Here is a 27,966-nt window from a genome sequence, read left to right as displayed (position 1 = left end):
TGTCGCCAACGGCTTTCTTCCTACCATCACACGGCTGCCGTTATTCCTTTAGGCCCGTATCCATTTTGTTTTTACCGTGTCTCCTTTCCAACCCCGCCTCCTCCGCCGCCAGATCCGTTTTGGTGGTTGGAATTGCAAGGTCTTCCCCTAGACGGGTATGGGCCGGATGAGGATGATCTCTTTCCAGATTATGTTCTACCTCCCCCGCCTGCTGGGTGGCAAGCTTTTCGCCTTGGCCATCGTTAGCCTTATTTATCTCGGCCATATTTACAAAAAAAAAAAAACCCAAGAAAAAAAAAACAAAGAAAAAGGGCTTATTTACTCCCCCTATTTAGTCACCACGACCTTGTTAGTGTTTTATGTTAGCAACTTTAACCATATATCCGCTTAAGAATGTATCCACTTATCTAACCGCAAATTCATAACTCTTTTGGGAGCTGGGGACAGCTCCGTCTAAGTAAGGAGAATTTGTTAAATGATAAAATTACAATCATAGTTAATCTACAATATCGTACGGGTTTTCTGTATTGGTGTTAGAAAGAAAAGGAATGGAAATATTATATTATTCTAAGTCATTTAATGTAAATTATAAAAAGGGCAGGTTGATTACTTCGTACGCCTTCTTGGTGGTCTTATCTTAAAGGTTGAGTTCAATCACGTTCTTCTGTGAGTTTGGCCACGTTCACCTAGTGAGTTTAATCACGTTTTCTTCGTTGTGATCGTGAAGTTGACTTGGAACTCGTGATAGGCCGTGTTCTTAAATAAGTTAATTTTTTAGTCCAGGAAGAGTAAATCTCCCAGGTAATAGGTCGCGTTCAATACCTTCGTGTTCCCAGAGGTAATTGAAGGGTAAACAGGTTATGTCCCTCATGTTTTCGCAACAAGAAGCAATTTGGGGGCGGTACTTGTGAGCGCCTTTCTTCTTTAACTCTTGTGACCAAGATGTTGTTATGTAACAATCTTTAAAGGTGATTTTCTCTTAAGATACACTTTTAGGTATAAATAACACTCTACACCAAGGTTATTTGTAATTTTTATATTGTCGATCTCGTTTCTGTTCTGGCCGATCTCAACCGTAAAGATATGAAAATTAGGGAAGAAATTGATTTTGTAACTGCGTAGACAACCCTAAGGTGCTTACTCAGTATGTGGGAACTATAATACGTAGTCAGGCGTGATTCGCTAGTTGAGATGGCACGATGACGACACAAGAAGATTGACGGCTTAGAAATGTCATCCGCACTGACACCTTTATAAGCGGAGACTCTAGTTTTCCCTGATATATTGAAGCTAGTCCCCATTGTAACAACTTGAGAAGAGAAGCAAATAAAGAAGGATCAACCAGACCACAAACGAGTGTTAGAGAAATAAATTCTAACACTTGTACTCTCGTCTGAACCTCTTATCTGTGGCACAGTATATGAAGGGGTTTATGGTGCTACTCAGGTAAATTAAGAGGCTGTTAGTCAAGTACACTTGTCGTGGTAGCGCGGGTCCTCCACGTGTCATGTCTATGTCATCAACGACAAAAACAGGAAGCCAACAGCATGCAAAGCCGACCACAACTGCTACCAAACGCTTTGGCTTCTTTAACATTCACCCGAAGAAGTTCCAGGTTATTTTCCAGTGAGGAAACACGATTTGATCTCGACACGGCGCGGAACACTATGACATAGCAGATCTTGATGATAATCAAGGGTGTTGTGATGAAACAGCAAAGGATTGAGGCAGAGTAAGCAATGTTACTTTCAAATTTGTACATACACATTGCTTTTCAAGGCTGGAATCCAATGCTGTCATTTTTGAAGAGTAATATGGGAGCAGTCCAGCTAGAGCTAGGCACCAAACAATGAAAATATACATCAAGGCTCTTTGCTTCTTAAACAGCGAGAGATACTTTTCCCAATTAACAACACAGAAATATCGGCTGACTGCAATTGCTGCCATAGTTCCAAGGCTACACTTCCCAAACGCAAAGATATCAAATGCTTGAAAGCGGCAGACCGTTTCATCAAAGATCCACCTGCCGTGGAAAAGGCTTGCAACTGTAAAAGGCATACATATAGTAGACATCAGAATATCGCTCACAGCCAGTGCAATTACGAATATGTTGGGAATCGTGCGTAGTCTGTGGTTATGGTACACGGCGCAAAGAGTGAGGAGATTTCCAAGGATGGCCACAACATTGGTAACAGCAAACAAAACTGTTTCAGTCCAAACTAACGCCTCTTCTCTTGTGTCAAGCTTAAGGGAGAGTTAACTTGTCATCACTGCTTTTGGTCGATAAGCTTATAAGTTTAGATAAGCTTAAGTAACTTACACTTCTGCACAGTCTTTGTTGTCGACTTTTTGTAGCACTGATCGGCGAAACCCTCTGATGTGCGCGATTACCAACACTGTGTACCAAAACCGAAAATCAAACGTTATTTTCCATCGTATCCTATCTTTAAACACATTGCAATTAATAAATATTAAAAGATGTCTGTATGTCGTCGTTGTTATAATTCTCATCAAGTTGGAAGTTGTAGGGCCAAATAACAACTCCATTTTATGTTTCTGTTCGGCGCGAGCTCGTGAAGTACGTCGTTGTTGCTGAAAGAGGTTTGTTTTAATTGTACTCAGTTATTTACCTCCGGATAAGTGTTGTTGAATCGCTTTTAATAATCGACATATCTCTTTCGAGTGAAAGAAAAGATGTTGCTTCTACTTTTCCGTGTCTTATCTATACAATCTCTTCACACAGCTGGTTAACAGACAAACATATTATTCCGTCGCGCACGAAAGGGATAAGATATCTTGAAGAGTTTGAACAACTCTCTTTTTCTGCGACATAAAATAGCTGGAAAAAAATAAAAACTCTCTCAGGAAAAAATTGAAATCCATTCTGTTATAAATAATATTCGGCATTGTATAGGGGAACTAATTTTTTTTTTGATGGCCATAAAAGATCGCAGAAGTTAAATGACAGTCAAATTTGAAATTTTAATTTAAACCACCTTAAATTTATGCTTGAATTAAAAACCTTTATTCTTAAACCGAGAGGATATTGTTAACGCCTCCTCTCGTGTGGCAAGTTCAAGGGAGAGTTTACTTGTCATCGCTGCTTTTGGTAAATAAGCTCGGCAAAAAGATAAGTAACTTACACTTCTGCATAGTCTTTTTGAATCACTGGTTGGCAAAACACGCTGGTGTGCGCGATTACCAACACCGAAAAACAAATGTTATTTTCCATCACATCCTATCTTTAAACACATTGCAATTAATGGATATTTAGATTTTAGAGATGTCTGCATGTCATCGTTGTTATCATTGTCATTAAAAAACAACTCCATTTTGTTTTTCTGTTCGGCGAGAGCTCGTCCAGTATGCCGTTGTTGCTGAAAGAGGTTTGTTCTAATTGCACTCAATTATTTACCTCGAATAAGTGTTTTTAGGTCGCTTTTAATAATCGACATATATCTTTCGAGTGAAAGAAAAGATGTTCTATTTTTCTGTATCTTGTCTAAACAATTTCTTCACACAGCTGGTTAATAGACAAACATATTGATCCGCCACCCACGAAAGGGATAAGATATCTTGAAGAGTTTGAACAACTCTCATGTCTGCCATAAAAAATACCTGAAAAAAAAATTTAAAACTCTCTCAGAAAAAAATTTGAGATCCAGTTTGTTATAAATAATTTTCGGCATTGCATAGGGGAACTAATTTTTTTTTTTGATGGCCATAAAAGATCGCAGAAGTTAAATGACAGTCAAATTTGAAATTTTAATTTAAACCACCTTAAATTTATGCTTGAATTAAAAACCTTTATTCTTAAACCGAGAGGATATTGGAAGAATCAATTGTTGTCGAATAAAGAAGCGGAAAAGTCAATATAAGCTATAAATTAAGCATTTGTTTAAAGCCTTTTTACATTTATTTGCGTATCCAGAACGAAAGAGGAAGTTACAAAAATCGTCGGCCTAGAAACTTCCTTAACTGTAATATTACAACGCTCTAGACAGTAATTAAGTTGTGTAAACAGAGATGTTATCTTGTAGACAACACTCATCAAAAATATTGCTTTCGCGATTCTACAAAGAAAATTAAAGTTTTATTTAGAAAAACACGCCCTGATAAAGGTTGGAAACCAATTTTATGACTTGGCAAACTCTTCAATATCATTGAAACCACTTCCTGAAACAAAGAATTGACACCATCTTGACTTTTAGTTTTGATAAGAGAAAAACATTATAAGTTTTTTTTTCAATGACAACCGCGTGAATATGATGATCAAATGTCTCACACAAAATTTAAGAAGACTGTGAAAGACTGACAATCGGCAAGATCGCCTTCTGACATTCTCCAGCATTCAGAGCCATATATCAGGGTGGATAGGACACAGCTATGATATAGTTTTAGCCTGGTCTTGGTGCTCTGCTGCTGGGACCTCTATACATAGTTGAGCATTCTGACTACATTTATGGCTTTCACTAAGCGGTTCTTGATGTCCTTGTTTGCTCTTCCATCATGTCTGACTGTGTTGCCTAGGTACGTGAATTCCCCCGTCGTTGGAAGGTCCTCTCTGTTCGCTCTGATCAGCTAGGGGTTTGGGACATTCAGAATCATAACTTCCGTCTTGTTTTAGCTGATCTACAGGCAAATCTGTTTAACAAGGCCACAGAGACGGGATATTTTCTCTTGCTTATGATGATAGGTGTGAGATAGCAGCGCCTGGTCATCAGCAAAGTCGAGGTCCTCGCATGCAGAGAATAATGTCTATCGGATGCCTCTGGTCTGGTCTTCAGTTGTTCGCTGCAGCACCCAAACAATCGCAATGTTGAAGAAGAGTGCTGACATCACACACCCTTACCTCACTCCAATTGTCACTTTAAAGCTGAGTGTTCTTACCTCTGCTCGTGAAGTTGTCGTAAACGCTTTTATTGAGAAGAAATAGGCAAGTACACAGTTACGATACAAGAAAACCAATAGCTATCGACCACATAACAATGGCAATAAAACGTGACAGATTGCCTAGTTGCATATTAAGTTAGGTTTTTCAATCTCCATCACATACAACATTTAATACTAATCCACGCAGGCTTAACTAACTGACCAATAGAAACGTTCCCTTAATTTATTCAGTCACACTGTGCGCTCGATATTTGATGTTTGTGCACAATCAGTGAATTCCCATAACACACCGCTGCCCTGCTGTTTTCATATTTGTTTGTTATTGACTTTGATAACCACTCTCTTCTACTCAATAATATTGTAATGATATGAATTTTTGAAAAATTATGAATGACAAGAGGGGGAATCAAAAAGAGAAAAAAAAGAAAATAACAGAAAAAGGATAAACATTTTAAGATGAAGCTACAAATAATTCAACTAATCGTTTACTTTTATTGTTGAAAATACTCTAAGAGAGAATCTACTCTCAAAAAAAATTGGGCAAGTGTTGCAAGTTCATATAATTTGTTGCAACAGCAATTCAAATTATTTAAGAGGCTGTGGGTAGTTAGGTAAAGTCTGTATTTGAACAGTGGCCCATCCAGGCCATGAGCTTATAATACTGGTTTCCTCACATGAAGTGAGTGGGAGTAACTACACCCCTTGGATGGGATGCCAGTCCATCCCCTTTCCCCCTGGCATTTCATCAGGCTTACCTGGCTATAATTTCTGCTACCCATTTAAAGGTAAACTTTACTCAGATACCAATCTATCATTACCAGTTGATGAATTGGATTCCTAAAAATCATAGGCAGTTAGTTGAAAGGACGCTTCCAATAAATCACTAGGTGACATTTGAAGAAAAGACATCGTTTCTCAATATTTAATATGGAAATCAGTGTAACAGTACAGTTAAAAGGGAGAATCTAAGCAGTCTATCAAATAAGGAAAATATTACTTTTATACTATATAAAATAATAAACATAAACACGTGAAATAAGCTGGAAATGTTTCTAGGTTTTTGATCAAATGCATCGTAAATACGGGAGCACATTAAATTAATACCTATGTTAGCCTGACACGAAAGCTTGTGCAAAACACTTTCATGATTGTGTGCATGACACGCAGACGAAACTGAAAGTGTTCCGATCATCAACGCCTGCACAAAATCAAATCCATGACTTAAATATTCCTTTTAATTCTCCCGAATTATTTATTTTATCCAAGGTAAATGCCGGGTATTGCCTGCGAATTTTTGTGAAGTCGACAGCTGTAACTTGTTCAAACAAGCTCAGCCTAATTAGCCCTTAAGTAACACGAAGCGGCAATACAATTTATACACCCCAGAATCAAGTAAAAGTTAGCTATCCTCGTTAGTTAACCGCAGGGACGTCTTTCATTGTCGGAAATCAGAGAAAATTAGGAAACATTAAGAGCATTTGAGGGAGAAAATATTGACTGAGAAATTCGAAATAAAAGTATTTACCTTACATTGAGAAATCTGGTACAACCATGCGTTCTTACCTCTGTCGCGGAAATGGAAGGCACGTTTGACTGCTTTACGACCTTGCTTCCTCAATCCATCATAGAAGTGTTTCAAAAAAAAGTCACTAAGACTGCGAAAGTACCAAGAGAGAGTCGACAGCTTCGTTATGGAACGAAGAATCTGTATTGCGCGTTGTGAAAACGAAAGGGGAGTCCCCTAGCCCATAACTGCACGGTATCCATCTTCTTGTAGTGATGCACTAGCTAATTCTTTCGCTGATTATTTCATTGACAAGATTGATCGTATCCATGCCACACTAATAGAGAAGAATTCTGCGCAAGGTAATGATGCTAATGAAGTGACTCTTGGTAACTACGTGGAATGTAACTCTGTGTTTTCAGACTTTATTAATGTCAGTTACGAAGACATCAAGGGACTTGCATTGAGATCTATTAATAGATCCTGTGTACTTGATCCTCTGCCTGCAGTGGTAATGAAGGAATGTTTCAATTTACTAACTCCTGTGTTGACTAACATAGTGAATACATCTTTATCTAGTGGAGTTATGCCTGATGTCTTGAAGATTGCAGCTATGACACCGACTTTAAAGAAACATAATGCTGATTTCACTAAATATGAAAGTTTTCGACCTATTTCTAATTTGAAGTTTGTGTCCAAGCTTGTGGAAAAAGCGGTATGTGTCCAGCTTACAGACTATATTACATCTAATGGTCTTTCGGAAACGTTTCAATCCGCATACAAGTCATTTCACTCCACTGAAACGGCTCTACTGAGGGTTCAAAATGACATTCTTTGTGCTTTAGATCGTAATGAGTCGGTCATACTGGTACTTTTGGATCTGTCGGCGGCGTTTGATACGGTGGACCATACTCTTCTAGTGACAAGGCTGTCTACTTGTTTTGGTTTTCAAGGAACTGTGCTTAAGTGGCTGAAATCATACCTGTCTTCACGTAAGCTGTTTGTTAAAGTTGGGAATAGTCATTCTTCACAACGTGCATTGAAGTGTGGTGTCCCTCAGGGATCAGTTCTGGGCCCTTTGTTGTATTTGTTATACACATCACCTATTGCGGACATAATAAATTATCATGGACTGTCATACCATCTATATGCTGACGACACCCAATTATATATTACCTTTAAACCTACCAGCTTGAATGACATCCAACAAGTGAAGTTGAGAGTGGAATGCTGTGTGAGGGACATTGATGAATGGATGATAAGAAACTATCTTAAACTAAACCAGGACAAAACGGACCTTGTAGTCATCAGTTCCAGATTCCATCCCATGCCTGACATCGGTCACATTACTGTTGGTTCTGAGTGCATTGCACCTCGTGACTCTGTTCGTAATTTAGGGGTTCAGTTTGATAGCATATTTAGTTTTGAGGAACACATTAAGAACATTTGTAAATCATCATTCTATCATTTGAGAAATATTGCTAAAATCCGCGAGTACTTAAGCCAAGATACATGTAAAATCTTAGTCCATGCATTTATCAGTTTGAAACTCGATCACTGTAATTCCTTATTACATGGCCTTCCTAAGTATCTGTTAGCTAGACTACAGGCAGTTCAGAATGCTGCAGCTCGTGTTGTCACATTGACACCGAGGCATGTTCATATAACTCCTATTTTAATTAATCTTCATTGGTTACCAGTTGAGTTTAGAATAACTTTTAAAGTCCTTTTATTGGTATACAAGGCCCTTCATGGCCTTGCACCTTCTTATATTTCTGACCTTTTGAATTTTAAAGCATACTCTAGGTCATTGCGTTCTTCATGTAAAGAATATTTAGTGGTTCCAAGAAGTAGATTGAAAACATATGGAGACAGAGCTTTCTCTATTGCAGGACCTAAATTGTGGAACGATTTGCCTCTAGAGATTAGGAAATGTGCTTCAGTGGCAACTTTTAAGCAATCCCTTAAAACTTTTTTATTTAAGTTAGCATATAGGTTATGAGATTCCTTTTGTTTTGAGATGTTTTTGATTTATATAGTAGATAACTTAGGCTATATTTGAATTATATTGTATATTGTAGATATTTTATATTTTATATTTTTTATATTTTATTTTGTAATTAGGTAGCGCTTTGGACAATTATTGGATTTTAGCGCTATATAAATAAAATTATTATTATTATTATTATTTATTATTAACTCTGTGCAAGCTTAAAAACGGAAGTGCGTGACTTTTGTCACGAAGCACCTCCATTCCTCCGAGTTCTCACGCAGTTTCGCTCTCTGCCGATATCGAGTCACGCACTCGTTCAAAAAAAAATAAATTCTAAACAAATTCTTGGTGACGGAGTTGTCCTTGTACTAAGATCTCTTTCACTCATCTTTGACTCGGCAGTTAGTGGTCACGCAAACAATGTCTATCATGAACAATGTCCTAAGAGCTCTTGTTGACAGATTGATCGTTATGATCTCTTCAAGCTCTGTGAGGACCTGTTCTTGACTGAGAATGAGAGGAGGAGCACGTTCAGAGAAGGTATTCAGTCTGATGATCTTTCGAAGATCAACTGCAGTGCGGCCGGAAGATCGGAAGAAATAAGGAGCTGTCAAGGAGAATAAGCTTATTGATGTCTATCAGAACAAATGTAGGATTCCATTGAATCATCAGATTCTGAAAGATCATGGAGTCTTCTTGACCTGTTAATGAGATAACTTCTCATAACAATGACGCAATTTTGACAGAAGAACAAATAAAGGCACGCTACGACTTCTAGGCGAGAAGATACGACATTAATATTTGAATATCTTCAAACGAGCAATTAACACCCCGATGGCGTGACAAGAGAATCGCTCAAGTTAATATTATTCACTCCCTCTTCAAATCTCACGAGTGAGATATTCTGAAGAAAACGAGAAGATTATTCACAGGTGAATAATTTACGTTGCCTTTCAAATCATGGTTGTCTCCAAAATGTGCAAGAACTGTCTTTTTTAAATCAAGGTTGATTTCAAGGTTAAATTCACGAGTTGCTTTAATTAAATAACTTTAAAGTCTCTTCGAGCTATAGAGCTATTATTAGCTCTCCGGATTAGATTAAACCGTTTTGTGAACAATCTTTTGACGGTGGTACATATGCGTTGATAACGAAAATCTGAAAAGGAGAGGCGAACATTAATTAATTTGACGTGAGCCACAAAAAAAAAAGTTTAATGAAGAGATACGTCAATCACCTAAAGAGTCCTCTTTGACGCTCCTTTCCTAGTTCCTAGAAAAGAGTATGCGTAGCCTCCATGCTCCTCACTACAAACGAGACGTAGGTCCTTCATCAGCAGTGTAACCAGATTTATTTAAAGTGAAATTTCGTGGTGAAACGAGAAAGCGTTTTCACTGGCGAGCACGACAATTACAATCCTCGACAATAACATGGAAAATCAACACCCTAATACCTTGCGATGAAATACAATGCTTAACTGGGTTTGTGACGCTAGACGCGTGACACGTGTGACAGAACAGAAACTAACAGAAAAAAAATGGCTTCGACAAAATCTCCTCCGCGGTCACAAATATGAGCTTATATTTGATGGACTCTATCTTTTCCAAACGCATTCGTTTCCACAAACATCCATCCTCTCTCAGTGAGCCGTAGTCGTCGATGAATACAATTGATGAATTGGAAAACAACGATGAGATTGGCTCTTTTAATCTTAGACTTTGGCAATAAAGAAACTAAATTAAGAAATCACAATGCTTTCCGCTTCAATCTAAATATAACTTAATTGAGATCGATCTATTTAGCCGATGCCCTGATTTTCCCTCTCTGTCCCATTATTTTCTCATAAGGTGTGCCATAAGTATATACCGACCTCAGGTTAGTTGGAGTGACTTGCACGGACTCCAGCGGCAGTAGTCGGTGGGGGTTTCGAGAATAGAAAGCCACTCTCTTTATGGTGCAAAAATACATACCCCTCAATTCTCCCTCCAAGCGTTGTGCAAAATAATTTAAAAAAAACTAAGTTGTAAGTTATGGTAGTTTGAGTTTAATGTTTTATGTTGTCGTTTATAATTATCGCTCAGATCCTCACCTCTTTTGTACCTCTGGGGCGTGCCCCTGGACTGCTTTCTTTCCTGAGTTTCTTTTAAGATCTTCTTCCCTTTTATATTTTAAGACATCGCTGAGTGGCGTGAAAATCTAGTTTGAGAATTGTTCTCCATCGTTTTCTTCCTTTTGTTAGTTTTCTGTCGGATTGAACAAGAAATCACTAATAGAAGTTCTCAGCAGAAAATTTCATCGACTCAAACCAAAATAATTTGCTTACACATGACATGAACTAACGCTGATGCGTAAAATAAAATCCCTGCAAAATTTTCTCGTCACAGACATACTTTCGTTGCATTATTCGTCAGCATCATGATCACTGCAGAAGCCTGGAGCCTAAGTTTGTGACGTCATTTAAAATAATGTCACATCAAGAAAGAATACAAAGTTAATCTAACTGAGAGAGGTTATATCTCGTCATGTACTGGAGTATGTCACTTAAGAATCACTTAAAATGACACCCAGTAATTTGACTGTCACAAATCACTTAGTTAAGAATGAGGAATCACTTTTACTTGTTTGGACGGGCTCATATCATCATTTGACTATTCGAAGCAAAGATATTATGAAAAATTCCTTTTCTTGTATTTATTTTCGAACATTTTAGCGCAAATGTCCCTCGGATCAATATTTTCTAGTAGATGGGGCGCTTTTAATTTCCGACTCCACAACTTAGAGAATGAATAAATTAATTCGCCTGAATTCGTGCGTTGAGGGATGTCGGAATAACTAAAGAAATAGAATTCTTTCTTTCTTTTTGGCAGCTCATTGGCGCATTAAGAGCATCACAAGGAAGAAAGTGTTTAAACGGTAAGTGTTTTAAATACTCGTCATCTCTGGTTTGTTGCGTTTCATTTCCTAAAAAAAATAATGAATGTAGAGTCTCGAGGTGACACTAGCTTTTCTATAAAAAATATCATACCAATATTAGGATTGGAATCGTTTAAAATGGAGAAATAGGGGAAACAGTATGCTAATCCTAACTGGATGTCATGTTACATGTGAAAATAGCTTACTAATACATGTCGAATCCAGTGGTACAATTCTTTGGTATATAGGAAGATCTTTGGCGAGATTATTCTTGATGACTTCCATGTTTTTTCATTCTTCGTTCTTCATTAGTTACCAATAGATTTTACCTCTATTTTTAGTTGCATGACCATCGAAACCTCAATTTCGATGGATGATACCCTAAATAATTCATTTGAACTGTCAGTAAGCACTAAAAATTTGTTGTTCAGTCGGTGATGGCCATGGTATCGATAAAACACAGCGTTAGAGATACACATCCCATTGAGTAAGCATTGAAAAACCTATTGTTGTATAAATTGTTCCACTAAACTAGAGCAGTAAATGCAACTATGTTCCCCAGCCGAAATGCGTGCACCTTTCAAACTCAATTTGTTTGTTTTCTATAACGTTCAACGACGTTCACCTAAAATGGATCTATATTTCAAGTGTGTTTTTTTCTTTTTCTTTTTCATGTCAATAGGTCACCATTGTGTCTCTGGAGCCCAAACTTTTTTGCAGGAAAAATTAGTCCCCAGATATAACATTCAAACATTCATAGATATCATTTGAAAAATGAGAAGGAAAAAATAGCACATCTGATCCTGAGGAACTGAGAACAATTATTTATAAGTTTACAGAATAGGATCAATAGCTGTTTATATTTACTGACATTATTTTTATTGTCTAAATCACCTCTGAGCTAACCAGGTTCAGAATAATTTTCATATTTGTGAGAAAGAGGGCTAGTCATCGTATAAATAAAAAATGAGTTTTCCAAATGCAAAACACTGAAATATAACGCGTAAACTTCGCAACTGCTGTAATATATTGCTAGTGCTATAAACCCACGAGGTCAAACAACATGGCCGCTTCAACACAACTTTATTCCAGCAATGTATTCTGGGTACATACACAGTAACCCTAGAGGGTACTTAATATATTACACTGCTTTCCCCTTACAAATAAGATATCCTTACAAGTAACACAATAGTAGCTATAACATTCACTACAGGTTCAGTCGGTCAACAGGTTTCCTAATTCTCTCTGATCGCCTCAGAACAACCGGCGATGGTGTGTTTACATTCTCTTCACTAATACTAGAATTAGGCTCATTATCTTTATCTGAAAAATTGACTGGTGGCTGCGGCACCCCGGATGAAACTTGGCTATTATCTACACTTAGAGTAGGTTGCTCACACAGTTCTGGGACAGGTATGTCCAACTCTCTAGTTTCATGTGGCACCTGATCATGTGCTTTAATTAAATGATCAACATGAACATATCTGGTCTTATAGCCAGTCTTAACTAAATATGTTCTGGGTCCACAGACCTTAACTACCCTTCCCAGAATCCACCTCTCAGTATTGCTACGGGCTTGAGTATTTCTCACTCGAACTATGTCATTCTCTGCAAACAGCCTATCTTGATGACCCTTTAAATCCTTATATTCCTTCTGCTTATTTTGTTTACTCTCTACGGTTTTGGCTAGATCAGGTTTCACTAGAGTTAAACGAGTACGCAGTCTACGTCTCATCAACAGTTCTGCTGGCGTAGCACCTGTGGTGCTGTGTGGGGTGGTACGGTATCTCAAGAGGAAGTCTGCTAGTCTATGTTTGATAGACCTTCCCTTGTTTCCCTCTAGAACTTGTTTGACAAGCGCCTCCTTTACCACCCTGACTGATCTCTCAGCAGCACCATTTGATTGTGGGTGATAAGGAGGAGTTAGGGTATGTTTAATGCCATTTTTATACGTAAACTCAGCAAACTCACTTGAAACAAATTGTGGCCCATTATCTGATACCAACTCCTTGGGCAAACCATGTTGGGCAAATATAAGACGCAACTCATTTATGGTTTTCTCTGTGGTGATTGAGGTCATGTGCTTAACCTCTATCCATTTTGAAAAACTATCAACCACCACAAAAAAAAAATCACTCCCTTTCTGACAAAAATCAACATGAATACGCTGAAAGGGTCGCGTGGCCCATTTCCAGGGTATCAATGGGGCACAAGGTGGAGAGGTCCGCACATCCTGACACACTGAGCATAGTTTTTAAACTATTAAAATCTTTTGTTCAATTTCCTCATCCATCTTGGGCCACCAAACACTGGTGCGTGCTATTGCTTTCATTGCACAAATGCCTGGGTGCTCCCAATGCAACTCCTCCAACATCTTTTCCCTAAATACTGGGGGAATGATCACCCTGGAACCCCAGAGAATGCAATTTTGTTCGCAAGAAAGTTCATGTCGACGGGTGTAATAGGGTTTTAAATCTTCATCATAAACCTCTGGCCACCCCACCATGACCCAATCAAGTACCTTGCTTAACCCTGGATCCATCAATGTAGCTTTCCCAATCTCTTTTGCAGTTATGGGGAAATCTTTGTCAATGGCACTTACATTGTAAATCTCACTCTCACTGCCAATCTTAGACTCTTCATGGGGTAATCTAGAAAGGGCGTCACAGTTGCTGTGCTTCTCGGAGCTCCTGTACTCAATGTTATAGTCATATGCTGAAAGGACAAGTGCCCAGCGCTGCATACGGGCAGCTGCAAGTGTGGGTATAGCAGCTTTTGGGCCCAAAATAGGCAACAATGGCTGGTGGTCAGTTACTAAAGTGAACTTTCGTCCATATAGAAACTGATTAAATTTTTTTTACCCCGAAAATAATAGACAAGGCCTCCCGTTCAATTTGAGCATAATTTTTCTCACTTGAGCTGAGGGTACGTGACGCATATGCTATTGGCCTTTCTTGACCATCTTCCATTACATGACTAAACACTGCCCCCAAACCATAAGTCGATGCGTCACAAGCTAACTTAAGCTCACGATTTAGATCATAGTGGACCAACAGCGACTCACTGGTGAGGCCCTCCTTGCATGCCTCGAGAGCTTTCTGGCAGTCATCTGTCCATTCCCATTGAATATTTTTCTGCAAAGGCCTATGCAGAGGTGCTAAGGTTGTAGCCAGCCCTGGCAAAAAGGAATGATAATACTGAACCATGCCCAGGAAGGACCTTAATTCACTCACATTCTTTGGGGCTGGGGCTCTTTTCACTGCACTGATCTTCTCCTCCACCGGTTGCAGGCCTTCGGCACTTATTCTCAGACCTAGATAAACCACTTCAGGTTTCAAAAACTCACATTTTACCAGTTTTAAATGCAAATTGTATTGGTGTAGCCTGTCCAACACATCAGCAAGTATCTTGAGATTCTCTTGCCAGTCATTGCCCCCTATCAAGATGTCATCTTGTTTACAAACACATTTTTCAATTCCCTGAAGAATTTGATCCATTTTCGCTTGAAAGATTTTTAGGGATGACTTGACCCCATAGGGCAATTTCTGGTAGGAATAAAGGCCTTTATGAGTGGTAATTGTCAAGTACTCTTGACTTTCTTTGTCAACATTCAGCTGGGCATAGGCATGTGATAGATCAAGCTTACTAAATACCTTAGAGCCAACCAGAGCAGCATACAAATCCTGAGTAGTAGGTAAAACATATTGCTCATCTTAAACTGACTGATTGATAGTGGATTTGTAGTCTCCACATATTCTGACAGTGTTATCAGCCTTTGGCACTACCACAATTGGGCTAGCCCAAAGTGACCTTTCAACTTTCCTAATAACACCATGCTTTTCTAGTTTGTCTAACTCTTTTTCGACTTGCTCTTTTAAAGCGTATGGAACCCTACGCACTTTCACGAATACAGGTTTTGCATCGCCTCTCATAGTAATATGGGCCTCAAGGCCCGTCATACCTTTGTAACTCTCAGTAAACAATTCGCTATGTTTAGATAGCAACTCATTCAGTTGACTATCAGCACTCCTAGGGTCTCCCTTGGGAACACAAAATATCTCACCCCATTCAAACTTAATGTGCCGCAGCCAGTTTTTACCAAGTAAAGTAGGTTTTGCATCATAATTGGCTACATGAATGGGTAGAGAGTATGGTTTACCCTTATACACTATGTCACACTGCATTTCCCCTGACACATCTAGTAATTCACCCGTGTATGTCTTAAGTGTTACTTTAGAAGGAGACAGAGGCTTGTCTGCAAACCTCTCTAGATATTCACTTCTACTCATTATTGAGAAATCTGCAGCTGTGTCTAACTCCATCATACACAGTTTACCATTGATTTCCATTTCTACAGTGTACCTATTGCAATTAGGCTTGTTTTGGTCAAGCGAATTCAGAGAATAAATTCCTAATTCCTCATCCTCACACTCATCATTGCCTGATTCTGAAGCCTGTACACTATGAATTTTACCCTTTTTCTTTTCATCCTTACTGCGACAAACAGAAGCTAAATGCCCAATCTTGGAGCACTTGTAGCATTTTGCTGACTTAAATTTACAAGACTGACCTGAATGATTACCCCCACACCTAGGACATGACAATTGTTCAGTGTTCTTCTTTTCAGTGTTTTTACTTCCTTGTTCTGTCAACTTGTTTACTTGAACAGTTTCACTGCGTGAAGGGTGAAATTCTTGGGTGTTCCTGTCTGCCATCTCCATGGTCTTGGCAATACTGCAAGCCTTTTCGAATGTGAGGTCATCTGTGTTCAGTAGTTTGTTTTGTATCTTCAGATTGTTCAGTCCGCATACGAATCGGTCACGTAACGCCCGATTGAGGAATTCACCATAATTACAGTGGACCGCCAATCTCTTCAAAGCCAGCACATAATCGCTAACTGATTCTTCGGATTTTTGATTTCGCGTGCCAAAGTGAAAACTTTGTGCGATTTCCAGGGGCTTCGGGTTGTAGTGTTTCTCCAAGACTTCCACAATGTTAGTGAATGATACGTCCTTCGGTTTAGTGGGCGCCAATAAGTTGCTGAGGGTTGTGTATACCTCCGGCCCCACTTCTGTCAGGAAAATGGCACGTTTCCTGTTCGCTACCACAAGGTTGGTGGCGGCGCTTCCCTCTCCTGTTGTCGTTACAATGTTGTTGGCTGTAAAGAACATTTCCATCCTCTCGACGTAGGCACTAAACGTTTCACGTGCGACGTTGAACTCGCCAACACGTCCAAATAATCCACTCGCACTAGTGCTGGCCATCTTCTATGCCACAACACACACAGCGTTGTCCAAAGACCTTGCACTTTTGAATGACGTGGAAAAACGACCGATCCTCGTCGCCAAAATGTAATATATTGCTAGTGATATAAACCCACGAGGTCAAACAACATGGCCGCTTCAACACAACTTTATTCCAGCAATGTATTCCGGGTACATACACAGTAACCCTAGAGGGTACTTAATATATTACAACTGCGACCGATGTTTATGAATTGTTGATGACTATTGTTGTCTAAAGAATTTGCAGACTTATCACAACGTGTTTAATGTCCTTTAAAAGATGCCACCTGTTGCTTGTCTATTTCCTATTATATAAAGAGTTAAGTTACGTCTTAACTAATGCAGTATTTGAACAAGTCGCTAAGAACCGAGTTCCGGTTTAAAAGAAGAACCCGAGGAATGAAAACAATCAATAATTTAATAGACAATGAAAACGTTTTCTCGGGCCTTTTAGAGAGCAAACGCCAGAACGCAAACGTAAAAGCACCAGCGCTGTTGCGTGTTTAGCCCGTACTCTTGCCAATCGGGTCATTATTTTGTGCAAAAGTAACTCTAAAATGCAAACGCAATCGCACCATCTTCGTGATAGCACAGTTCTGTTGAAGATGAGGATGGAGATTCACAACGCTGTTGCTGTGTCTTGTCAGTGTCTTGATTTCTCTGTATAACTGGAAAAATAGGAGTAAAATTTATTTTCCAAAGTAAACGTGAATCGAATTTCGATTATTCAGAATTGATAACGATGATCATGAATGATTTTGTTTCAGACTTTTTGAGTCCAACCCAAGAGTTCAAGACATATTTCCCGCCTTTAAGAGTTTGAAACTTGAAGCCGTAATCAACTCTCGATCTCTGTATCTTCACGTCAGACGAGTCATGACTGCGCTGGAAAATGCTGTATTTTCTTTGAACGACGCAGAGGTTTTCATCGAATATTTAATGAACTTGGGAGAAAGACATAAACCATGGCTCGTGAGGCTGGAGCATTTCGATATATGTATTCTATTATGCCAATCAAGGCTACTTAGGGGTATATATTGTTGTATAGCGCTGTATTGTGATGTAAATTACAGTAGCGGGAAGTGTAGGGCTATCTAGGGGTACATATATATATATGTTATTTGCCGGCTGGGAGGTCCGTATGGTGAAAAACTGTGACCGAGGTCTTGAAAATACTGCCCGAGGCCGTAGGCCGAGGGCAGCATTTTCAAGACCGAGGTCACAGTTTTTCACCATACGGACCGACCCTTAGCCGGTAAATAACATATTTATTGTTTTTAAACTTGACGAAATTCTTTCCGAAAGAACCCGAATGATTTATGGACGTAAATACGGTAAGATCTTCCATAAACTGAATAATTTTTGAGTGGGTAAATGGTAGTTAAAATAGAAGTGATGCAAATTTAAGAGAGATGCCTCAGCGAAACATTTTCATTTCCGTAACGATAAAGTTTAAAAGGCTTCCAAGCAAACTTTGAAACATTATTTTTACAAGTATCTGTCACAATCTGACACCTGTCAATTAGAGAGCGCGCAAGAAAAAAAAAAAGCATAAGAGCATTTGAAAAACAACGGAACTAGTTTGGCAAGGACTGTCACGAGAATGTTTTCTTCAAAATCAGTCAATGATCTAACGGAAAGTATTATTCACTCTCATCGACGATTCATTCATGTACGAAGATTTACCTCTGTTCATTAAGTAAACGGCGAGGAAAGTAATTGTGAGTAAATTCAATTTTTTTATTTTGAAGTTGTGAGAGTTTGCTCGTTTGTTTGCTGCAATGGCGTGTGTAAATCTGGTCTTTCCTTCACAAAAACTAAATTCGAACGGCACACTTTAACGAGACACAAGGGAATTTAATGCGGCCTTTTCTCAAAAAATTCCTTCAGTTTCTGTTGTGTAATTTACGGTACAAATGTCCAAATTGAACGGAATTGGAAAGACTCACCGGGAGCCTATATTTGTTGTAGAACTTAAATTAAAACTTTGCTCGCTCTTTCTCTACTAACAATTTTCTCGAGAAAATTCAGATATTAAATTAATGAAAGTTCCATCGTTCAGTTTAACTGTAACCAAATACCTTTTTAACTTTCTGGGTACTTTTTGTGAAGGATTAAAATTAATTGCAGACAGTTTTTAGGCCGCTTGTCAACCAACGTAATGACACTATTGTTTATACAAATTCATTCTGAAACTAATATTTTTCTGTCAACCAAAGTGATTTGATAGAGAGAAAAGAGAGGATTCATAAGTTATTTATCGGCTTGAGGTAGTGACCGTGGTGTTTGCTTAAAAATACTGCCCAGCCGGAAAACGAGGTACATTTATGAAAAATGACAACGAAAGTTGGGATGTACTCGGCGACTCACGAAAGCGTTACGGTGGCCCGTTGACAGAGATAGGAAAATACTGACCGGGTAAAGAACCAATCAGATTGCAAGATTCGTTACCGTGCCCTCTAAAAAAACAATAATATTGCTTATGATCCTTCAAATAATTTTGCTCGCGCGCGATTGGTCTAAACGCAGTAAGTGACTGAATATTCCCTGGCTAAAACTAAGTGTCTAAACGATATTCCCCAATTTTCAGACCTTACGTCCACCACGATAAGTCTTCGTCTCAAAATTTATGCAATTCAGGGTAATTAGGCGTTATCAACTGAATTGATAACGTAAATTGCCCACCGCAAAGAGTTTAAAAGCTCATGTTTCGAGCGTTTGCCCTTTGCAATCGCTCTGACGAAGGGCTAACGCTCGAAACGTCAGTTTTTAAACTCTTTGCAGTGGCCAATTTACGTTATCAACTCACTTGATAATACTAAATTACCATGTTATACTCTCCCACCGACGCAGCATCACAGTTTTTTTTAGAAACTTAACCTTTTCTTAATTCAATTCAGTAAGCTGTTCATTAACATTTTTCACGAGCGTCGCAAAATATTTGAAGGATAAAAAACACAATAGCGTCTATTTTGCGCGAAAATATGTACGGATATTTCTCCTTGGATATTATCTGTTCCTCGAAGCTCACAGTTTCCGCATCTTGGAGCAGAAAATTCGAGAAAATGACTGCGGCAAATATTCGCACTTATTTTGGCGCCAAATTGGAGCAATTGTTTATATAGCGCTGTATGGTGATTTAAAATTCAGTAGAGGGAAGCATAGTGCTATCTAGGGGTACGTCTTGTTGTGAAGCGTTGTCTAGTTACTGCATTTTACGGATTTACAGTGCTACTCTGGGGTATAATGTTGTATTGTGCTGTATGATGATAAAACTTGTAGTAGAGGGATGTATAGGGACGGGGAAGAGGGGCATATAGGAGTGCGTATTCGAACAGACAAGGAGTTTAATAATCGACGGAACGTGTTTGCTCATCATGAATCTCTCAAGTTGTCATGGGCTATCTCTCTAAGCATTATTGTAACTTATCCTTTCTCAATTATTGTTTTGTCAAAACTCTTCCTCCGGGTCTTCTCTGCGTCTGCATCCGAGATGGCGGCTACCGACTCAGTAGAGTCCGGCTGTGGATTGGCCTGCCGCCATCTTGGATTCGCATTGTAGGTGGACCCTGGGCGAGAGTTTGACCCATTCCCAATCGCATGATAGAAGAAGCCTTAATTTGGACATTGAGGGACTCGTCTCCGACTAAATGCACCGATTATGTCGCCGAGACTTGGAGAGAGCTGTTTCGCTTTATAACTGAGGGGATTGAGGAGAGCAAGCACTGGCACCCTGTGGACTAGGAATCAATCGAAAGGAAAAACTGAGATTTTACCAGAGATGACTTTAAGAGGACACCGTCCTAAAGTGGACATAATACGCATGATAACAACTACTATGGGGGAGTAACGAGGTATATGAGTTGTAAGAAGCCTGACGTTGTGCAAAGATTGAGACGAGTGAAAACTGAAAGAGACATAAAAAAGATGGGAATAAAGGAAAATTGCGATGAAAAATAAAAAAAAGGAAGGAACCAGAGGAAGGAGAAAAAAAAGGGATGCGCAAATAAGAAAAGGTGTAAAAACTTGTGTGAGGAAAAAGATAAAAAAAGGCGCAGATATGTAACAGTATGAACACGTCCGTCGGCGTTCAAAACCGTGTGGCAATACGGAGAACGATAGACAGTGAAAAAGACACAATCGAAGAGATGACGCGCTTTTGTTTAGTGGGCGGGGGCTTGAAACATGGAATGTTGGTACACTATTAGCTGCACACATTATCAACTTGGTGCGCGGGAACCAGAGTGGGTCAAAATAAGTATTGAAGTCCCCATAGGATCTGCTTTCTCTACATCTTACGTGCATCCTAAGAATATAAAGACAGACAATGTAAATCAACGCAGTTTTTGTATTTTATACACTGTATATTTCTCTTACACAAAGAAGTAAAAAAATAAGCACAATAGAAACTGCATTAAATTGTTCAAGGCATTAAAATTTAAACTAATAATTAAAATTCTCCTCACGGTATTAATACACCGACAAACATGGAGTCAATGACAATGAGAGAAAATCCAAATTGGAAGATAATCTTTTACTAGAAACATAATGTTACATCGAATTCTCGGAACAAGCGGCAGCAAAGAGAAACACATTCTTATCAGTTGGGAGAATTTTTCTCCAGAACTTGGGAGTTCATGAGTTAATTAATGTAAACTAAGATAAATGAACAATTATCTTCAACTTAAAAAAAAATAGCATCAAAACACTTCACACGAAATACACTGACATTATACAAACCATGTTTAGTTGAAACTGTCCTAGCATGTCTTTAAAATCCTAGTTACATTATATTCAACCACGCATATTATCAGACATCCTCAAATCATGCTGAGGTAAATTTAAAGCGATGAAAAAATTTCAAGAGGTGATTTTCAACAATTAGAAGTTTTATCCTGAAGCCCTGAACGTTTTCAACTACGCACTAGGTTTGCATTAATTAATGAGCCTTTTCACCAAAATAATTCCCATTGAGGACTACATGGCTTACGTTAACTGCTTCTCTCATTTATGAGCGTAAATATTGTCGTACTAGAAACAACAAATTCCATGTCATATACAATAAAAGTCACACCTATGGAAACTTTAATTATAGTGAACTCTGCGTCCCTCTTTCCTAGTTTAGATTACATGGACAATTTTTAGCCTCTCCGTCGTCGTTCTTTAAAACGAACGGAGAAGTGTTTGGTAAAACGGACAAAAATTGGCCAGACTCGTTTGATTGAAAACAGGGTTGTAGCCAGCTTTTTGACTAAATGTAAGCCTCTTCTCTCACAAATTTCAGTTTTTGTTTCAACATTTGCAAGAGTCATATTATCTTTTAGTAAAAGTCAAGCGGGCAGAAAACAATTGTAGGCCGGGCCTACGGGACTAGAGGCTGGCTACACCCCTAAAAGTAGGTGTAATGTCTCTAACATATGGTTAGTAAATTTAATAACATTATCTCTGATGTTTACTTCTTCAAATTAAGCTTAGAATGGCAATCTTGGCACTGACAGAACTAGATTGCATTAAAATGGATTGAGTTGAAAATGGTAATCAATTTTTTTGTAAAGATGAAGGTAAATTGTAACAAAGAAATTTATGATGTAAAAAACAGTCTAAGATCAATTTACATACATATTCAATCAAAGTTTTGGAAATAAAATTCGCCAACTTCTGCAAATGACGAATTATTTCTTTGCTTATCAAAAGCTTAGAGCATAGGTAATTAAAATCCGGTGGAAAAGCCGTGGTTGGGTAAAAGAAATAAGCTTTAAATTGTTTTCCATACAACTGATTGTAATACAGGAACAGAGCTGAGTGACATGTTGGTGGAAATGGAAACCTCGTTCATAACAGAGGCCTTGTTGCATTTCGTTCTCTTCGCAAGCATTTAAATTTGTTAAAGTAAGAAAAAATGACAATTCCACTGATCAAAATATAATGAAATAGACTGTTTTATTTCTTCACCATAGTAAAGTTGCATATCTCAAGTTTCATTTAACAAAAAAGTAAAAAGTAAAGAAAAATAACCAAAAACTGTTTAAAATAGAGAAACATTTAAACCTTCCAAGTTCCTACTTCATTCTTTTGAGATGAAAAATAAAATTTTCTCATTTATTTGATTTTCTATTCAAATTTTCTCTTTCCTTTGCCATCAGGTCAAACGTGAGGTCATCTCCAATCAGCAAAAAGGGCGCCCAGTATTTGATGTCGTGGAACTCATCTGATTCTCTGAGGCTTTTCATGGCCAGGTTCAGTGACTTGCTTGTAGATTTACCTTCTGCAAGGTGTTGATAAAAGCATTTCATGAACTCGAGAGTAGCCTCGTCATCAATCGCCCACAGGGACACCACAACAGACCGAGCACCAGCCCCCATAAAAGCGCGCGCAATGCCAACCACACCTTCAGCCTTGATCTCGCCCCGACCACTGTGGCAGCAACTGAGCACAACAAGTTTAGCGCGAAGTTGAACATTCAACACATCTCGAATCGTTAAAATGTAATCCTCTTTCTTGGTAGGCACAGAAGATATTCGGTCTGGGTCAGGTGTAAGAGCAATTTCGCCAGTTTCCATACATCCGTGTGCCGCAAAGTGAACTAAGGAAACGGAACTGAGTCTTTTCAACACCTCACGTTTCGTGGCTTTTCTGCCAGTGATTGGCGTGATATTCAGAATTTCTCCGATCATTTCTACTTCTTCTTTAGCACACGGAAGCTGCTCGAGGACTTTCTCTCCCTCGCTGTTAGTAACCTCGGATACCCACGGATCTCCTACAAGTAACGCATCACTGCTTTTGTGATAATCATCTGGGCAATCGGCAATGAGTCTAAGACTTGCTAACGATGGAGCGACTCGGATTGTGAACGATTCACACAGGTATTTAGAATTACCATCCTTCAATGCAGCGTAAGGAGCGATCCACAGGGGTCCATCAGGAATAATGAGTAGCTCATCCCCTTGAATCAAGTCAGCCACCGGCTTCATAACGATATCATACAAACTGCTCAAGCATCCGTCTTGTTGGAAGTGAGGCTGAGGGTTGGCTTCTTTGGTTTTCTCATCCACTTTTGAACGGCCCTCCCTCAAAGCATCTAAAGATCGATTCTCGCATCTCACATTAGAACGAACACCAAGTTGTGTATAGACACCGAGCATGAACGACTCAAAGGACTGGCTAGATCCACTATTCTCTGAAACAAAACCTTTGAGTTTACTTTGTCTTAACTGAACTTGTTTTCCTTCAGACACAACCCAAAGATTGATGTTAGCTTTGTCCACTGCCTGAAAGACAGTGTTTGATGGAACGTTTTTTAAAACTGCGCAATCTTTATCTTCTCCCTTGTGGTGACTTGTTCCACCACGAAAACTGAATTCCATGAGGTCGGTTAGAGCTTGAGCTCGTCCTTTCTCAGCAACAAATAAGGCTTCATATACATTACCTTGTTCTACGAGAACTCTCCACAAACCCGTATACGCAATTTGATGCTGATTTCGAAAATTAACTTTCCACTCATCTTTAGATTTTAGAAGCACTCTCAAGGAATTGAATAAGCTTATGCTAGCTTGGTAATGTTCAACGGCTTTTGGCAGTCCACCTTGCAACTCAGAAACGCATCCTAATGAACAGTAGGCCATTGCCTCCAAGGATTTGTCTCCTACTTCTTTCGCAATTTTAAGATTTAGGTTGTGGTACTCTATGGCTTTTTTGAAATCACCCAGACTAGAATAAGCATTGCCAAGATTGCCATAAGCACCACCCTCCCCATGCTTGTCTCCTACTTCTTTAGCTATTTTAAGATCTAGGTTGTGGTACTCTATGGCTTTTTTGAAATCCCCCAGACTATGATAAGCATTGCCAAGATTGCCATAAGCACCACCCTCCCCATGCTTGTCTCCTACTTCTTTAGCTATTTTAAGATGTAGGTTGTGGTACTCTATGGCTTTTTTGAAATCACCCAGACGGTGATAAGCATTGCCAAGACTGCCATAAGCACGACCCTCCCCATGCTTGTCTCTTACTTCTTTAGCTATTTTAAGATGTAGGTTGTGGTACTCTATGGCTTTTTTGAAATCACCCAGACTAGAATAAGCATTGCCAAGATTGCCATAAGCACCACCCTCCCCATGCTTGTCTCCTACTTCTTTAGCTATTTTAAGGTGTAGGTTGTGGTACTCTATGGCTTTTTTGAAATCACCCAGACTGTCATAAGCATTGCCAAGACTGCCATAAGCACGACCCTCCCCATGCTTGTCTCCTACTTCTTTAGCTATTTTAAGATGTAGGTTGTGGTACTCTATGGCTTTTTTGAAATCACCCAGACGGCGATAAGCATTGCCAAGATTGCAATAAGCACCACCCTCCCCATGCTTGTCTCCTACTTCTTTAGCTATTTTAAGATGTAGGTTGTGGTACTCTATGGCTTTTTTGAAATCCCCCAGACTATGATAAGCATTGCCAAGATTGCCATAAGCACCACCCTCCCCATGCTTGTCTCCTACTTCTTTAGCTATTTTAAGATCTAGGTTGTGGTACTCTATGGCTTTTTTGAAATCACCCAGACTGTCATAAGCATTGCCAAGATTGCCATAAGCACGACCCTCCCCATGCTTGTCTCCTACTTCTTTAGCTATTTTAAGATCTAGGTTGTGGTACTCTATGGCTTTTTTGAAATCCCCCAGAGTATGATAAGCATTGCCAAGATTGCCATAAGCACGACCCTCCCCATGCTTGTCTCCTACTTCTTTAGCTATTTTAAGATGTAGGTTGTGGTACTCTATGGCTTTTTTGAAATCACCCAGACTGTCATAAGCATTGCCAAGATTGCCATAAGCACCACCCTCCCCATGCTTGTCTCCTACTTCTTTAGCTATTTTAAGATGTAGGTTGTGGTACTCTATGGCTTTTTTGAAATCACCCAGACGGTGATAAGCATTGCCAAGACTGCCATAAGCACGACCCTCCCCATGCTTGTCTCCTACTTCTTTAGCTTTTTTAAGATATAGGTTTAGGTACCCTATGGCTTCTTCTCCCCAATTATAGAAGTCTATGACTTTCTTGATATCACCTGAACTTGCGCTAACGTGGTCATGACTAATAGGATCTTTTTCCTCCGTGGACTTATCTCCCACTTCTCTGACAGACTGAAGTCTTAATGACAACAAGATCCTATTGTTTTTGTCAATCTTTTTTTATGTTAAGGGTTAAATGTGGAAAAACAAAAAAGATTATGTTTCTGATCATATTGATATGTAATAGTCCATTTTAACATTTGCGTGCTTGGTTCCCAAGCCTATGAACAAGAGGGATGATAAAGGCTGACCTTGTTATGATAAAAACATTGCTGCTTTTTAAATGCAAACTACTTTGTTATTATCGTTTCTAGATACTGGTCTCTATCACAACAAGGTCACCTTCAGCCTCACTCCAAACTAAGGCTTGGCAACTAAGTACACGACTATAAAATGACCCATTAGGAGGGCTTTGCATGAAAGGTAGATGATTTATCAACATTCAGTCTTAAAGTCAGTTGTGAAGTAAATCTACACTTCAAAAAATGTTTTTTTCTGTCTACAGCCTCAAAATTTAACGCGAAATATCTAGATTTAATCCTGAGTTTTCAAAAACTGAGCAGCACTTGCTCAATTTTTAAATTAATATAGCTTTAACATCAGACAAATGTTTTACAGCAGTGGAAGAAATGAGTCTACAACACAAACACATGTCTTTAAAATTTTTATTTGTCCATAGGAAAGCAGGACGAAAGTTTCCGAGTCTCCAAGTAGTGGAAAAAGGTCGAAGGCAAGAAAATCTGCATAAAATATGTAAACATTACCGAGCTTTTTGTTCTGGCTTGTTTTAGAGAGATCATCTACCCAAGTACTATGTATAAACTGGATGAATATTAGTCTCCTAACCCTTTAACTCCCGTGAGTGGCTAAAAGGAGTAATTTCATTAATAAGTCATGAGGTAATAACTTCTCCTATGTTTTTAATCACACACACTTAAAGTATATGAACTGATAAGTTCCCATCATAATTAATACCCTTCTTTGTATTTTCTCCCTTAAAACATCAAATTATGGAAACATTTTTTTATACCCACGGTTAAAAATGAAAGATTCCTTCAAAGGATACAGCTAGTCCCTTATCACACCAAGTGAGTGCTTCTTCAAATCTCTTCAATTCAACACAAGCAGTGGCTCCTGTAGGCAACAACGCAAAGAAGCATACTATTACTGTAGCTCAATTCTGAGAAAAGAACCTGAAACCATTGAAATCATTACAGACCAGAAGAAAAAAAAAAGACAAAACAAAACAAAACAAAAAAAACTAAACGGAAAAGAATAAACAGGCCCTATTAGGTTTCAGTTAGATTTATTTAGCTTTACAGACAACTGAAACTTCAAAGAACACTTAAATTGGGATCAACAACTCCCACAAAAACACTAAGAGTTAGGTAAGTCCTGATCCTTCTTTCTAAAACAGCTAGATAGTGACTTAAGAGCGTGTCCACGAGAGCACCGGACAGTCGTGCTAAATGCCATCTCACCGATTTCAATGAAACTTTGTCAGTTTGGAGGCTCTACCCCAAAACTAAAAAAACAGACTGGTTTCTGTTTTGGTTTTGTCCGTGGGGAGATAGACCATCCTCCGGTTTTTCTTGGTTTTCACCAATGAAATCGCTTCAAATAGGTAAAATGTATGAAGCTCTCATTGCGATGGTATTTAACCAATTACTTTGAGGATTTGCACACATATTTTTACATCCTTAGTTAATGGCCGCCGCGAGTATCAGTCAGTTCGATTGACGGCTTGTCAATCAAGAGAGGCAAATATACGACTGTGTTTTTAGACTTTTCGATTCATCTAAATATTTTACAACTTTGAGGTCAAATATCTCCCGTTACCAGAAAGCTACAACACTTATCTTAATTACCCTTTATAACCCATCATTTCATCTCTGAAAATCATCAAAAAAATCTTTGGGCACTACCGTATTTTTGTCTTGGATACCTTTTAAAATCTACGACTGTGACAAGTTTCTCTCAACTACACCTGTCACGCACTTCTTGCTCCAGGCGGTCACTTGACAAAATAAATCTACATTTTTTAGCTCTTTATACAAGATGATTGATCAAGAAAGGTGAAAAATGTGAAAAACTTTCGAGATTTTTTGTAGGAATGGAAAATTTCACGTTTAGAGAGATGCATGTTGACGAAAAATCAATGGGAAAATCGTTGCGTTTCTTTCTTCAGTCGTTTATTACTTTGAAGATTTGCTAAAATCAGGACATAGGGCTCTTGTACAGAACAAAACATTCATTAGCCTATACTTTGATCGTCTATTATCATTATCGCACAGTTTACAATAAGGAAACTGCAACAGTAGAGG

At 38.8% G+C, this 27,966-nt stretch overlaps 1 protein-coding gene and 1 pseudogene across 1 annotated transcript; both read right to left on the bottom strand.

Annotated features, from left to right (window-relative positions):
- Window positions 1-1,235: 1,235 nt before the first annotated feature.
- Window positions 1,236-2,253, bottom strand: LOC149051201 (melatonin receptor type 1B-like; annotated as a pseudogene).
- A 10,114-nt stretch (window positions 2,254-12,367) lies between these two features.
- LOC149051200 (uncharacterized) lies at window positions 12,368-16,772 on the bottom strand. Its single transcript, XM_089206512.1, has one exon. The coding sequence runs from the start codon at window positions 16,563-16,565 to the stop codon at window positions 15,015-15,017; it is 1,551 nt and encodes a 516-aa protein (XP_089062638.1). The 5' UTR covers window positions 16,566-16,772; the 3' UTR covers window positions 12,368-15,014.
- Window positions 16,773-27,966: the final 11,194 nt, after the last annotated feature.

This window comes from Pocillopora damicornis, chromosome 1 (genome assembly GCF_964200805.1).
Source record: "Pocillopora damicornis chromosome 1, jaPocDami1.2, whole genome shotgun sequence".
NCBI lineage: Eukaryota > Metazoa > Cnidaria > Anthozoa > Scleractinia > Pocilloporidae > Pocillopora > Pocillopora damicornis.
Note: the sequence above shows the minus strand (reverse complement) of the source record. Positions and strands in the feature narration are given on the sequence as shown.